General features: G+C 39.0%; 1 protein-coding gene across 1 annotated transcript in view; it reads right to left on the minus strand.

The window, feature by feature from the left end:
* The window catches only part of gabra3 (gamma-aminobutyric acid type A receptor subunit alpha3), a 40,715-nt gene extending 30,410 nt beyond the window's left edge, over nt 1–10,305 (minus strand). The window contains exons 1-3 of the mRNA XM_055148230.1: nt 10,073–10,305; nt 5,951–6,072; nt 3,804–3,871 (exon numbers count right to left, since the gene is read on the minus strand). Coding sequence (XP_055004205.1) covers nt 3,804–3,871; nt 5,951–6,072; nt 10,073–10,305 — 423 coding nt within the window. The remainder of the gene's footprint in view (nt 1–3,803; nt 3,872–5,950; nt 6,073–10,072) is intronic.
* Between the last annotated feature and the right edge of the window lie 6,259 nt (nt 10,306–16,564).

Here is a 16,564-nt window from a genome sequence, read left to right on the forward strand (position 1 = left end):
ACATCAAACAGAAACTGACTCGGCAATGCACAAATAAAGTGCTATGATATGTTGATGGGACATTCCCATATGGAAACTGTCTAAAGCCTCAGGTACAGTATACACACTGACATAAAACCTCAAAGCCATATGTTTACACACACAAGGCACAACTGCAGTGGTGTGAGTGTGGAAATGAGAGCGGCATCATTATGTCTTTGCTCTGGGGACAAAGAAAAGGGCAGTATATGTGAAGTGTGCCTATATACACTTTATGTACTTGAGGAAAGTACAGACCGATACAACACTGTAGCAGTTAGCCATGCTGCCAGAAACTACATTTAACAGTGTGAAATACCACACAAGTGAAAGAGTCACTGTTAATTCTCTTATACTTGAACATTCAATTCTGCAACAAGCTGCACTCATACAACATGTGGTTCGAAAAAACAGGGCCACAAGTGGGCCCCTATAAGACGCCAGTGCCCTGAGCTGTTGATTCATGGTGTTGCCAAGTCGACCATGAGAAAGACTAAAAGAAAGAAGTTCGAATTGAGCCCTGGGAGACCACAAAGGTGATATTGGCTGAAAAAGATAAATTACTGCCTATTGTGATAAAGTAAAAGCCTGAACAGAGTTCAACAAAGCCGCTCCCATTCAATAGTACTGGATCTCTGCAGCAGTTAAACAAATATCGTCAAAGTCCAGGTCGAGCCCGCAATTTCACATTGTGGCTTTATAATATATGGGGGTGCAGATGTAAAATGACAGATAAAGCTCTGTAAGCAAAGTGGAATCATCATCCCTAACTATAAGGCCTACCACTGCAGTTTTACTTTGCTCTGGTTGGTAAAACAGCTGCTTTCCAATAGATTGTCTCTGCTGCTTCTTATCAAGCCCTGTCCATATTGGCGAGTGTCTTAGCTGGAAAAAGAAACTACAACAGTTCTTCAAATCAACAGATATGCATAAGTAGCACTCCAGCCTCTGTACACTGAGCCTGTTTTCAGAGCTGGCAAAGCAGTGAATGAAATATTTGTCAGAAACCAGCTCTATCTCAACATTGTATAAGTGCACTTAAAATGCGGCAGTAAATACAAGGCTATAAATAAATGAACGTGCACACATGGGAGCAGAGCCGTGTTCACACTGACAAATGCTCTGGATTCATGACTTCTGGTTGTTAATAGAAGTTTGGTAATAGGCCATTTCTGCCCTGGGCTCTAATGTGTTGTTTATCTCTGTAGTAATCCATCATTGGCAGCAGGGAGTTCTCTCCGAAGGCTATTGTTCCTCTTCTGTTCTGTCTGGGCTATGCTCCCCTTGTGGACTATGCTAAAGCGTGCATGACAGCTTTGACTACTCATTTCACAAAAAGAGAGTTAAAGTGACTGTCCCTGATTTTTTTTTCTTTTTATTGCACATATTTGAGCAAACTTTTTCTTGCCCCAGTTCAGATATATTGTAAAAGCAGCTATTGAGGTCGTAATGAAACGACTGTGCCTATGATGCATATAAAGAATTGGGAAGTGCGCCATTAAAAAGATAGTTGTTGTAACCCTCCCTTCGAAAGTTGTGAAATGTGCTGATAATGTCTCTGCTTTAGGATTAAGATGCTCATGCTCATGGTATGTGAGTAATAACTTTGGACTGCTGCACACTGTTTAAAATTAACTCATTTTGTTTTTACTAAAATCTATTTTTTTCTATTGTTTTAATTTTGGTGAAATTTGGAATCATGTATTTTGGATGGAATTTTCTGTTATGGTGACATAGCTCAGTGCTACTTCCTTTATTTTTCTCAACTGCTTCAACCAACCAAGTAACAATTAGAAAAACATTAACTTTAACATGAACTTAAGAGCAGAGTCTAGGCATCCTCAGTAAGCCACACACCAAAACACTTCACCAAAGCTGAAAGTTGCATCATTACATCATTTCTACTGTCAAACCCCAGACACGCAGACCACCCAGTCTTAAAGAGGTCAATTAGAACAGCATGCTCAAATCTGGCAAATCCTACATGAGGTCTGCAGACAAAGCATGAGCCTCTGCTGCTGTTTGAAGACGTCATCTGGCCCCTCCCACACCTGCCTGCTGTTCACATTGAAAACACACACAAATTGGCTTGTCCCTATAAATGTTTTGGCCATTATCCTGAGCTGTGGGAAGGCTGCAGTGAATCATGCAAACCTCCAGCAGAGCGGAGTTGGACAGATTTTTTCTTCGGTCTAAGATTTTCTGTCTCAGAATTAGTGAAACTTTATTTTGCCTTGTTTACATGTATTTTTCTGAAAGGCTTAAAGTCATAGACTGTGTATATAAATGGACATAGCTAACATGCTATCCTCCGTGTTCCAAGTCCTTTTCTTAATATAGAGCCTCGCAAGCATCACGAGCTTCATTTGACTACAGCTGAATGCTATCGATGATATCACACCCACTTAGTCCACTTCTTTATGCAGTCTGTGCTTACAGTGAACAAAGATGGGTGCAGAAATGACATATTCTCTCTGGTTCCTGACTCCAACAGCCACTAGAGCATTATTATTATTATTATTATTATTATTATTATTATTATTATTATTTTATTTTTTATTTTTTTAATGAAAGGGGTACCAGTTTGGTATCACAGCATGACAAACTCAAACTAAAGTTTAGAGCTTACCTTACTCCAAACTTCAGACACTTTGAGTGCTACTTTCTACAGATAGAGATCAGCAATCATCACAGTCAAATCACTCAAAATATTTCTTTTCAATTTAGGATTTTCAACATTTTATGATTTCTCTGTGACAAGAAGATTTTTAGCATTTCCCCAGAAACTGCTCATGAGTGAGCAAAAATGTAATTATAAAGCCAAGGTCTTTAGTTAACATTCAATTATATCACATTTTTCAATTACAACCACATTACATCTCCTTCAATAATATGAGCATTATGTTGTTTGTGGCTTTACTGCATATGAACATTCTTTATCACTATCCAATTCTAACTTGTGTGTTATTTGGATCAAGTAAAGGAAAGTGGAATTTTTCAAGCATGTTAATGTTGTATCCTCAACAACATAGCTGCAGTGGTGTTTTGCCTAATTTACTGTTTCATCTTGTCTAATTTTTACAATAATTCTGGTCTGGAGGTTTTGTCTAGATACAGTTAAACTACCGGAAATATCAAGGCTAGAAAACCCAAAGTATGGCTGCTTGATTAACTGCAATCAAATGATACTGCAATTTGAATGGAATTTCTTAAGGGTCCTATATTATGAAAAATTGACTCTTGTGAGCTTTCAGCCATGTTAGAATGTTGCTTCCTCATCAAAAACACAGCTGGAGTTGTTTTGTGTTCCATTCACACATGTTTGGGTAATCCTTTATTATTGGGCTAGCCACATCTCTAAAGCTCAAAATTTTCTGTTCCACCTTGTGATGTGGTGAAGCGGTAGTGTTCACGTTAACAGCTACCTTTTGCCTTTTGTTCAGTAGAAATTCCAGGCAATTCCAGGGCTGATATTACCCATATGATTCTAGTTTGAAAGAATACAGTTTAAATATGCAGGGTTTGTGTGTTAAGCATGTGTGAATGAAACAAAACCCAACTCCAGATATGCTTGTGCTGAGCAAACAACATTACAACATATGTTGAATCAATCAGAAAATATCAGAAAATAGTGTAATATGGGCCCTTGCATATGTTCTTCCACAACCCTACAGTGTAATGAAAAAGCCCCAATAGCGCCTAGTATAAAATCAATAATGTGTAAAATGTGGATGCTCATGTGCCGGTGTATATTTGTAATACCAGGATGAAAAAAACATACTCACCATGTCTGTATCCGACACTGGGCCGAAGCTGGTCACATAGATGTTTGTTCTCACTTCTGTCACGCTCTCTGAGGAGACAGCACAAACACAATGCACACATCAAACACAGATCTGCAGAGCGTCTCTGTCTTTCTAAAGCTGATTGTTTGTACGCCACGCTCCAGTCTGCCTGTTGGCATTTCCGTAAGCAACTTCTCACAAAAACGCACTCATCACGGGTTAGGGGAACTGCAGAGGAGGCTAAGATAGTGCCTACAGAAGAATGTCTACCCTCGTGAACTGCTTAATACCTGTCTGTTTGTGATGTTTGTGTAACACTTTGAGAATCAGACAGTGAAATGTGAGTTTAACATGTACAATGTGCAATTGTGCTTCTTTATGAAAAGTTAACAGAATGCATTCTTTTTATGTCAGAACCAGATGTAGCATTTACTCTTCTTTGGCACAAGTGTTTTTTTTTCAGTTAGACTAGTTATGTCCACTTCAACAACAAGGCAAGCCTTTGACCCAAAATAGATTCACTTTAGTCTGCTCCAAAAACATTTAGCAGCCTCAAGGGACAGGATCAGAGGGAAAAACAAAAGCTCAGCACAGACTATCCAGGTCTCCTACGAGCCTAAGTGTGCCCAAATAAAAGGCCACTTTTCACATGTCATGTGCACTATTGTAATCTCATTGGACACAATGCTGTGAGGGTATTACACGACTGTCACCAGGATAAGGTGTTATGAGACCAAGAGTAATTATATTCTCATGTACCAGAACACATACAGAGTCGCTTCATAACAGCTTCTTATGTCACAACAATTTTAAAATGAAACACATAAAATTAACACAACACAGCATTAGTCAGGAAAGTGAAATATGAATTTAATCACGGGTCCTTACAAAGTATTTTGTAAATGGCTTTAATAAAGCGCTAAGTGGGGCATGATGGTGACAGATCCAGTGGTGTGGGCTGAGTCAGCTCCTATGGGCACACGTGTAAAACAGCCCATTGGTCCAGTGTGAGACAAATAGCTGCTCCCAGAGGAGCACATCAGGAGAGCGATGAGGCCCTCCTCCAAAAGTGAACAGATCTTCGTCTCTCCCTGTGTCCCAGATCTAAAGACCACCCACAGGTGAAGTCTCAGTCCACTGGCTAGGGCCCCCCCGAGAGGAGCTGTACCTCCACATTAATCATCCCGGTGACACAAATAGATTGTACAAATATGTGATTATCACAACACACCGTCAGCATTTTGCATGGCCGCCATATGGGGAATAGAATGAGTTGCCATTTTTGTGCTTTTTTAACAATGCACTGGAGCATAGGGCAGAGCAAATAGATGGAGCTGAAAATGAAATTAAACAGTGTTTAGGGGTTTCAGTATTATCTATGCAACCCATATTGTTGGCTATATTTTGTTACATAATCATATTTCATTATTACAAGGCCACTTTTCTATAAAGAATATAGTATGAAACACAAACATGTATAGATTTAATGACATAAACAGGGTAACTTATTTGTTGAAGCGTGTTTTACACACTGCCGTGCTGTGTGCTTGATGCCTCTGGTTTCCAACAGTTTGGGTTATCCAGCCCGGAGCTCGGAGCCTGAGGCCGGGGCAGCGGAGCAGAAAGGACCATTCCAGCTGGCTGCTCCAGAAATGGCCCATCCTGCCAACGCGTGTGGACCCTCTGTGAGCAGTTAGCAGGTCCTCAGGGAGCCAGTATTTGGATGACAAGGCATCAATTAGGGATCTTTCCACTGACATACGTTTGAGGTTATATGCCATTTGGGCCTGATTGAACAAAGAATTCACCCTCGGGAACTGCATTACCATAACAGCACAGTGACACAGCCTCATTATAATGCAGGTGGGATTGTGCTGGTCATAGTGTCCGCATAATGTGCACAGGAAAGATTTATTTCAAGGCTCATAAGATGGATCCCTTTGACTATATCTTGTAAAGCATGGGATCAATGTCCATCCAACTGTTTCACACATAAAAATGTTCTTATAGTAGAAAAATATAAACTGTATCTCAACTTGACTGGTCATACATCACAATCACAAATGTCATTGAAACATCACATTGAAAGTTCAATTTCAAGAGGTTTTACTGTGTCAGATCTTACACTGATGTGGGCTGTAACTTACCTCCAAGCCCGGGGCGTAGCCGGTTGTCATATCCATCCAGCAGCCTGTCGAGAATACGAGTGAAAATTGTGATGTTGTCTTTACTGTCATCTGGAATCGGCTCTTTGTGTCCCACCACAGCCCTGAAGAAAAACACCAAAACAACATGGCGGAGTCAGTGGAAGAAAGCAAGAGCAACAATCAGATCATATTATTATTATTATACCAAATTATACAGAAAAAAGCAGAAAGCAGTGTTTTCCAGCCAGGGGTACATAGACCGAGCACTGAGCAAGAGGTACTTGGAATGGTTTCAGATTTTGAATAATGTTTCAATAAAAATGTTTTTCTTTAATTAAAATTGAAAACTTTATGAATATTTTGGGCATTTTTTTTTTTTTTACATCATATATCATAAATCATATTTAAGTTAAGCAGTCCTACTGTAGGTTAGAAATCTCTATTTGAAAGTCTCCAGTTTGATTAGTTGCACCCCAAAAAGCATCAGCTAACCAGCATTTCATTTGTGTATTCACATATTATCAGTTATCACGTATCAATTAATATCATAGTTAGTGGGTATTAATTTCCGTGGCCCTTAGTCCTGGCAGAACAGTATTGTGCAGAGATGAAAAGGCCACTATACAGAAGGTGGAACGCTGATGGGTTAATGAGTAGCATCTTTAATTAAACTCAAATCTCGGAGGAGCTGACCTATAATAATCCAAGTAATCCCTATCAACAAGCGCCTCATGCCTTGATCAACGGTCTCCTGGCCTGTTTAGGGCTAACCGTTAGCACAGAGGTTTATGGACTTTAGAGCTTCAAGAATATAGCAAGTTTTCCCACAGTATTGCTCAAAGTGAAGGCGTGCAACAGTAAATCTGGCTTTGCTACGGTTCTTAAAAGGGTTTTCTCTAGCTTAATCTATGTCGTAATAACAAACCCGCTCCAGTGTCCATCGCAGCTATGGCCTCTACTGAAGGTCACTCTGAAATATGATTGTATGTATAATTATTATCATCTTTCGGTGTTTAAAATGAGACTGCTGTATGCACGCGCTGGACGTTTTGGCTAATGGCTTTGGCCTGGGTAAGTGGCTATTATGTGGGCATATGTGGGCATGAATAAATATCAATTAAGCATCAGGGCTCCTTCATGTTTCGGTGAGTTTTTCCCCTGTACACTAATCCAGAAAGGACGTTGTGTCTATTTTGGGAAAGAAAATTATAGGCGCTGGACAGACTTCTAACCCTTTATTACCGACTGGGAATTCAAATATTATGTCAGAATGCATATAGCGTCATAGTCCCTGGGAGCACTTAACTGTATATAATGCTATTTTTTACAGCGGAGGTGGAATAATGCAGGTCTAGTGTCTTCTAAAGTGCTTTCTCCTAATACACAATCCTTTAAGTTATTGCTCATAATTTGCCACACACTGAGAAGCGCACTGCCTATAAATATGTCTCCCTGTCTAATAGGTTAGCAGAGCATTTTAAACTTAAACTTAGACAAACTTTATTGATCCACAATATATTATAATAACAAATAAATTCAAATAAGTAACAAATAGCAAATGTGGCACAATTATACAAATGTACTGTATATGGACAAATAAAAATAAAATATAGAAATACAGTAATACAAATATATATATCTATATACAAGAGGTGGCTAGAGGTAAGAGAAACAGTGCAAAGATGAAATAATTTACATAACAGAGGGTTATCTATTTCATAAGGGTGAGTTGTTGTACAATTCAATGTAGTCCTATTAAGTTATAGTGAAATGTAGGATTCGAAACGAGATAAATACATGTCATGAATATTTGAGAACAACTACATCTCTAAAATTCTTGTTTGAGCAGTTTTGTTCGTGACAAAACACATGCCAAACTTTGTGAAATGAGTGCCAGGTAATATCTCACTTAGCATGAATAATATATCGAACAAAAAGCCTCAAAGACCTCCCCGACGGCACCGCTAGAAATTAAAAAATTAATGAGAAACCTTTCATACCCATGAAGTTTGCTCCACACTACAAAATAACACTTCCAGTTTGTTTGGTTTTTTTCCGTGTATTTGAGCAAAATGTGTCTTTCCTTAATACAGATATATTGTATAAGGTCAAAATAAGTCATTGATAACATTGATAATCAGAATTTGCATAGTTAACATGCTAGTGTTTTTAACTTTACTGTGGCGGCAACCCTTTGATATTGAAAAGCGCTTATAAACTCGTCCCAGTATATAATTAGGATGCACTTTATTCAAAAGGCAATTGAAGAATAACTGGTCGACTGCAGACTGTTAAAAATGAAATAGTTTCAATTTTCAATTTTTTTTTTTTTTATATCTTTACAGATGCATTCAAAAATATAAAATGTTCTCCAATGTTTTAAAGGAATATTGATTGAACAGTTTAGCTCTAAAATAATAAATCTTCATGGGAAATTTGCCAGAAGGAGAAGGTGCAAGATGAAAGCCAAGTACGCGGTCGACGTTTGACAAGGATTAGTGCTGTAATGTGTCCTCCATTTTAGATGCAGGTGTTAAAATATTTACACGTGTCATGCATTCTAGCTATAAATAATGTTCCTATTTATTAATGTGTATGACTTGTGATTGCACTAGTGTGTTGTCACTGTGAAGTTGTAGTTTGTTGGTTAAAAGTGAATATTTGATCACGAGAGTGCCATTAACGAATGCCGTGTGAACTTCCTTTCAAAGCTGAGGCAAGAAGAGCAAGAAAAGTCCACATGGTGCTGTTTACTTATATAAAGATTTGGCAATGTCCCAGTATGGCTCATCATGTAGCATTCTTTGCCAAACAATAAAGATGGAAGAGCACTCCATATTTTGTTCTGTGTGTTTACTGCCTCTGAGTAGGCCTGTCACAATAACAAAGTAAATATAGACGATAAATGATAATACTGAAATTAATTTATGCCACTGACACAAAAAACAAAAAGCAGGGTTACCCACACAGAAATACTACACAATATTGCTAAAGAGTCATAATAATTAAATCAATCAATAAATAAACAGCAGAATGAAATGCAGTCTGTAACTATAAAGAGTCATAGAAGTGATGTATTGAACCTTTTCTTATTGTATAGCCAAAAAATAACAAAAAATTTCCCAGTACTGCAAAGACAATGTACACACGATAAATACTGGCTCCCTCAAAATATTGTTCCATGGGTCCTATATTGAATGATAAGTCAATATACTAATTATTGTGACAGGCCTATTTCTGATGTGTCTAATCTGCTGTAAAGTATTACATATTTTGTGTTGGTACATTGCAACAACTGCTGCTCATGATTGCTTGGTGATTAATTGGATAATTGCCATTGTTTAATAATATAATTGGTTAACGAAAATATGCTCAGCAGTTGAGTAATGGTAGTTTCATCATATAACCAAGAAATTTGTATAAGTATGTTATCAGCGGTTCATCTGGAGGTTGCGAAAAGTTATTTCAATTCACAGAATTGTAAAGCAACAGTGAGACTCCGGAAATACAAGTCAAAACCTGTTAAGGAATCACTGGTCGGACCCAAATATGCAAAGGGGAAAAAGTATTTATTTCACAAAAATAGTCTTGGTGGGGGGATAGATTCCAGGGGAGGCAGGACAGGTCCGGGTTGGCTGCAGATGGGAGATCTGTGGAGATGGAGGCTGACCGGAGGCTTACAGAAACTGGTGGGTACGGGATGAGGCTGGCTCCAAATGAAGTGCTGGGGATAGGACAAAAGAAACAGGTAAGCATCAAAAAGTCTCTGGAATTCTCAAAAACCTTAAAAAGCCTGAGTAGCTCACCACTGAGATGATGGAACAATCTGGCACTGGAGAGCAGGTCAGCAGGTCTTTTATTGTAGGAGATGATTACTTGATGAAGAACAGAAGTGGAGCTCAGCAGGTGCATGATTTTGGCCCACCCAGGAAATGCCAAACAAGGTAAGTAGATACAGCGAGAGGGAGCAGGGAAAGGAGGGGTAGGAGGAGCAGGGAGAACCCTCACAAAACCAGTATTCTGTATATTATATCTGAATACTTGGAAACAGTTTATGCTCTGAGCATTGAAGAAATATTTCAAAATAAGATTGTTTTGACTCTGGAACCAATTACTGAGTACAAAGTTCCAGGCTGCTGAGAGTGAGGTGTGTGGGCCCGGCCGATCAGGTTAGTGGACCAGGCAGGCGCTGAGTGAATGAACTGGCTTTGATCCAAGGTTAGTGTGCTGAAGCAGTCTGACAGGTGCGAACTGCAGACTGGGCAGTGCAGGAGATGTAGCGGGGGTCTCTGGGGGCACACAGGTGCCCTGGCCAGCAGGCTGAGCTGTGGACTGAGTGGGCCGGCCTGAGGCATGTGGCCAGTAATGAGAGGTGTTGTGTCAGTGAGAGCGTGCACAATGCGGAGTGGTGATGGCAAACAGATGTTGACTTATGAGGAGTAATTATACAGTAGGCCATCACCGCTCTGGGGCTCGAGGCTTCTGCATGTTTTATACAGTTGATTTTATTCAGTGAAAGGGCTCAATCTTTAATACATCTCATTAAAGTTATATACAGTTGCTCAGAGGATTTACTGCCATTTCCAGTCATACATTTCCAGTCACATATTTCCAGTAGAGCTGCACAATATATCATAATCAAATCCAAATCACAATTTGAGTTGATGCAATGATCAAATCACAAAAGCTGCAATTATTCTGATAATGTCACATCACATTTGCATGTTATTTTTAACTAACTGTGAAACAAATAGTACAGACACCAAGCGATGTGTTCTTGAGATCTGAAAATCTCTGGTCACGATTCTACAATAGACTATTCAGAAATGAAAAATACAAGAGATAAAGTGCATTTTTTTTTCTGTTGACAACTAAGTTTCTGTCCAATTTTTAGTCCTTTAGTTTTTAAATTGGGGTACTTTGAATCATGAAAAGAAAAAGTATTCAAAATCTATCCCTAGCTCTCACAAACCCTTTGGCACATTTCTATATTAACAAGCATAATGTTTTAGCTAGCAAAATATGGATGGAGCGCCATAGTACAGTCAACTCACTCTCACCCCATTAGGCTTTTTATACTGTTGCATGCTAATTATTTAGAATTTATTATTGTTGCTCCTTATATTATAATGTGATGTGTGACCTACTCTGTACAAATAATTTCCCTTGTGAATCAATAGTTTGTCTAAGTCTAAGTCTTTAATCTGGGTTTAAGATCAATAATAAAATGTCTTACAATTAGATTCAAACAGCATGCAAATGTCTGACTGTGTTCTGCTTTTACGTTAGGCTGTCAACATAAAATCTAAATCAGTCTAAATCTATATAGAAATATAAGATTTAAAGGTCCTACATTACATATAATTGACGCTGGTAAGCTTTAAACCATGTTATTTTGCTGTCACCTCCACAAAAACATACCTGGAGTTGTGTTTTCTAACCCTTTACAATTAGTCGGTCTACATCTCAAAAGCTCAAAATGCTCTGTTCCACTTTGTGATGTCATGAAGTGATGTGAAGTTCACAGCTAGCTTTTATCTTTTGTTCAGTAGAGATAGGCAATTCCAGGGGTAATATTATCCATATTATTCTAGAGAAGGTATATGGAGTTTAAAAACCTAGTGGGGGGCTTCCTGAATTACCAGAGTGTTTTCGGTTTGAAAGAACAAAATCTGCAGGGTTAAACACGTGTGAATGAAAAAACACAACTCCAGGTATGTTTGTGTTGAAGAAGCAACAGTATAACGTACTGTAGATCAGAAAATAATGTAATATAGGTTGTTTAAGTCTGGCACTCCACCTGTAAGAATTAGCCTGCTCCTCCTGTTTGATTTTAAGATACTTAAACATCATAATTTTATTCCGTTAGCTCTGTGTAATAGCTTGGGCTTTATTTTATTAAACTTTCACACAAACTTTTAATCACTTCATGTTTGTCCTGATTTGAATATAAAGTGGAGCCCTGAGCCACGTGTTCCGACATCCTAACCTCACTCAATGCGCCCCTAGCACTTCCCATCTACGGGAGCCATGTTTGAATCTGATTGATAAGGATCCAGCAGCCCAGCTATCTTCCTCTTATGGGGGTCCGGAAATAGAATGGCAGGGATTAGAAAACGCTGCATGAGTTCAGAGAAGATATGACCTTTCTCGACTGTTGTTAGCAGTTAGCGGGGCAGTTAGCTGGTTTATTTGCATCATAGTGCAGTTCTGTCACCTGATTTCGACCATGGCGGGGACTATTGCTTCGCTAATTTGCACATTCATGATTAACAAAATCCCAAGCACAAATGTATGCATGAGTTAACCTTTACAACATTCACCAATCTTCCTCGCCAGATCCTCCTCCTCACATTCACTCAACTAACAATGGATTGATAATGTTATGCAGTGGAACATTCTGCAGCTTATTGTTTTCTAATAGTGGAGGCCTTGTATCATTCAAAGCCTGTACAATATGACTGATTTCTCTTTGTTTGCAGTATTCTTTTTCCTTTCACCAGCCTGTTCTGAGCAGATAAATAGTGTAAGGAATGGTTGATCAGTCGACTTGTGCATGTCTATATTCACAGTAGTTAGGTCAGGTTTACATTTAAATTCATATTATGCTATTTTATGACCTGTTGTGATGTTGTTTCTTCATCACAAACATACCTGAAGTTGTGTTTTGTTTCGTTCACACATGTTTAATACACAAGCCCTCTAAATGGAGGCTGTGTTCTTCTCTCAAACAGAAAACACTTTGTGTCACCTTGTGATGTCATGTGGTAATACAAGAAGTGCTCCCCTGTGTAAACTCCATACACCTTCAGTAGAATCATTTGGCTAATTTCAGCCCTGGAAATGTCATTCTCTGACTCCGAACTCAAGGTAAAAGGTACCTGTTAACATCAAAACTACATCATGACACCACAAGGAGCATTTTGAGCTTTAGCTATGTTGACAGACTAATAACAAAAGATTACTCAAATACTTGTGACTGAAAAAAAACATAACTCCAACTATGTTTTTGATGAGGAATCATCATTCTAACATGGTTAAAAGCTCTCAAGAGTAAATTTTGGATAATATAGGACCTTTAAAATCTAATTAAGTAAAGTACAGATACCTAAACTCTATACTTAAAGGTTGTATGGAGGATTTTTTTTTTGTTTCAAGTTGTCAATGATAGCATTATAGAGGTGCAGTAGCCTTGTAATTATGATGACCAAAAAAAAGAGAATAAAAATTCATCAACTCTGGACGTGGTGGGGCCAGCTAAACATTTGCCAATAGATAACGACATTGCCTCGTTATCTGTTAGCTGACAGGCTGTCAATCAAACTCCCTACGTTTCTAGCGTAACTGACTTGCCTGCGCGCCGCCGGTACGTGGTTTACGTACGTCTGTCACGCAGTCCACAGACGCAAGACGCACAGACGCTGTTTACTCCACCAACGCAATAGTTCTTAGCGGCTTTTTTTTTACCTATATCTTCCTCGCAGTTAGCACAAAGTTTGTTGCAATGGCAGACAAGAATCCAGGAGCAGTTAGCCGCAAAAGAAAGTCCGTTTTTGAAGTCACTGAAAGAAGAAGATAAGGGGAAAAGCAGCGAAGCCAAACTAAGGTGATTCTTGTAGATTCATTCCAGCGATGGCGCGACTGAAGCAGACGCAGGGTCTAAAGACTGACGCACTGGTCGCCAAATTACTCCTGGACAGGTCACTTCTGCTTATTATGAAAACGTACTTTATTTCCAAGAGCTAGACAAACGTTTTTCAGGACACGAAAGCGATATCCTATGTCTGAAAATGTAATTTTCAAGGCAAAGAAAGAGTCCGCTTGCTGCTGCATGTTGTAGCTAGTTCATTCGCACTGAATCTCCGCGCACTCTTCTCTGCTCCCCTTTCCTGCTCCTCTCCCCGCTGCCCGTTCCGCTCTTCCCCCTGCTCCTCACTTCTCCGGGCACGGAATCTCCGCGCACCCGCTCCCCTCTCCTCTCTCCTCTCCTCTCTCCCTCGCTCCGCTCTTCTCCCTGCTCCTCACTTCTTGTCCGCGCACGAAATGTCCGCGCACCCGCTCCCCCCGCTCCTCACTTCTCCGTCTTGCCTAACCAACACTGTAGTTAGTTGTTTACAAGTCATGTGCAGCGCACCGGCTGTAAACAAACCTGTTTCTGGCGTAAGGAAGAGGCGGGAGGAGGCGTTTCTACATAGTTAGCTGTAGGGGAGGGGGGGTGGTTTCACGCATGCGCAACATTTGAAAAAGGACAAACAGTCGCTGGATTTCTCGTTCCTTGGAAAATCCTCCATACAACCTTTAAGTACAGTACTTTACCACTTTTACTTGTCATGTTCCACCATTACATTTCTATAGCACACTTCAAAAAGCAATATCTAGATCAGGGGTGTCCAAACTTTTTTCATCAAGGGCCACATATCTAAACACAGATGAAGCAGAGGGCCGATCGAGGGCCGTAGACTGATGCTCAGTACAGGGAAATAATTGAAATATTGCATGTTTAACACATTTGAATGAGCCATCAGTCTTTATTCACGCTAAGATCCTTAAAACCACAAAATAAATATTAAATATGAGCTTTATCAAGGTTGATTTTCAAAAAAAAAAACTTGCAGTAAAAAATATTTTTTAAATGATGCAAGGTAATTTGGGCCAATTCACCTGGAAGCTTGAGGGCCAAGAAAAATTTGTCTGAGGGCCGCATTTGGCCATAGTTTGGACATGCCTGATCTAGATAATTTGAAATGACTTAAATTAAGAATATTTTACTTAATTTGAGCAGATTCAACGTGACCAGTAAAATGATTTACCAATGGAACAAGTGTGTTTTTCTTAATTCAAGCAACATTAGATTTTGTTTCTTATTTTAAGTGCAAAGAGTTGTTGTTTTTCTTAAGTGTAGCAAGATGTACTTTCATATTTTAAGTACAAAAGGTCTTGTTCCATTGATCAAGTATTTTACTTGTCAAATGAAATTTACTCAAATCATGATAAAACTTTCTTAATTTAAGTAATCTTAAGGGTGCATTGTGTAACTTTTCTGGTGGAGGGTCTGTCAAATGCTTTTCTCTGAGAAATGTTATTGCTTTGACTGAGATGTTTCACAGTATGGCATTAATCCTTTTTACCTTCATGGAGACCAAACTAGACCAAGTTACAGGCCAGATCTGTGGAGAGGCGACACTGCTCGGTATTTTTGAGCTGTAAAACCACCTGTAGTTGATTAAATGTAAGTTAGAGCTGTTTAATGTCATACTGTGGAACATTCCAGGCAGAGAATTGACATATCCATAGAAAAGCTGCACAATGCACCTTTAAGTACAGAATTATACTTTTACTTTGTTACATTGCACCACGGTACTACTACAGTACAGTACAGCAGTCTAAGCTGATATTTTGGCCCATCCATGGCCAGTGTAGTAGTCCAGCTCTTCAGTGGACTCCCCTGGCTCTGGGCGGCCAGCTGAGCCTCAGTGCCTGCAGCTTGTTGTTGGCTCGCTCCAGGCCCGCTCCCAGTCGGCCATGTCCTGTTCTCTTACCAAGGCCTGCACCCGGGGGACATTTTTAGTCAATGTAAAAGACAACATCCACCATAAACACTTCATTTCTGCAGTAGGGTTGCAGGTTAAGGACGCCAATGGGGACTTTTCTTCACAACTTTCACTACATACATATTTGAATTCTGACCCAGACTGAAGAACTACACTAACATAATTAAAAGTTATTTTCTGTAGCTTTTGTCACACTACGTATAAGATTACAACCACAACATCTGTTAAAATACCTCCAGGTAAAAGAAAAAGCTCCGACCAATTTATAGTCTCCTGGTCCATTGATCACCATTAAACGAAAAGTTTTGGAGGCACAATCTGTTCAGACGCAGGGGCAAAGAGGGAAATGAAAATCAATGGGAAAATGTTCCAAATGTTTCCAGCACCATCTGTAACTTTACTATGTTTACTTTTGGAAAATTCAAACAATATCATTCAAGGATACTTTGTAGGTGAATAGAGTAGAGAATGTAGGATTATTTCTTTTCTGCGATACTACTACTACTACTACTACTACTACTACTACTACTACTACTACTACTACTACTACTACTACTACTACTATACTAATAATAATAATAATAATAATAATAATAATGATAATAATAATAAATATTATAACTTTATAACTATGTAACCTTTTGGCTGGGAGTCCGTCAACTGCTTGTTTCTATGGATATGTCATTGCTCCGCCTGGAATGTTCCGTAGTATGACATTAAATAGCTCTACCTTACATTTATTTAAATACAGGTGTTTTTATAGCTCAAAAATACCTATTAAATCAGGCATTCTGACTGTGAGTGGGGTTGCCTCTCCACAGATGTAACTTGGTCTGGCTTTGTCGCCATTAAGATAGAAAAGTTTATTGCCATACTGTGAAACATTCAGACAAAACAGACAAAGCAATAACATTTCCAGGAAGAAAAGCAATTGACAGACCCTCCACCAGAGAAGTTACACAATGTACCTTTAATATTATTCTTCAAGACACAGTCCTGACACAAAAGTCCCTTCTCTTCTTTTAAAGTTATGTGTTTCCATGTTGTAAAGATTTTTTGTCTA

This window comes from Boleophthalmus pectinirostris, unplaced genomic scaffold, assembly GCF_026225935.1.
Source record: "Boleophthalmus pectinirostris isolate CB_2022bp ecotype Guang Dong unplaced genomic scaffold, ASM2622593v1 HiC_scaffold_12, whole genome shotgun sequence".
Lineage (NCBI taxonomy): Eukaryota > Metazoa > Chordata > Actinopteri > Gobiiformes > Gobiidae > Boleophthalmus > Boleophthalmus pectinirostris.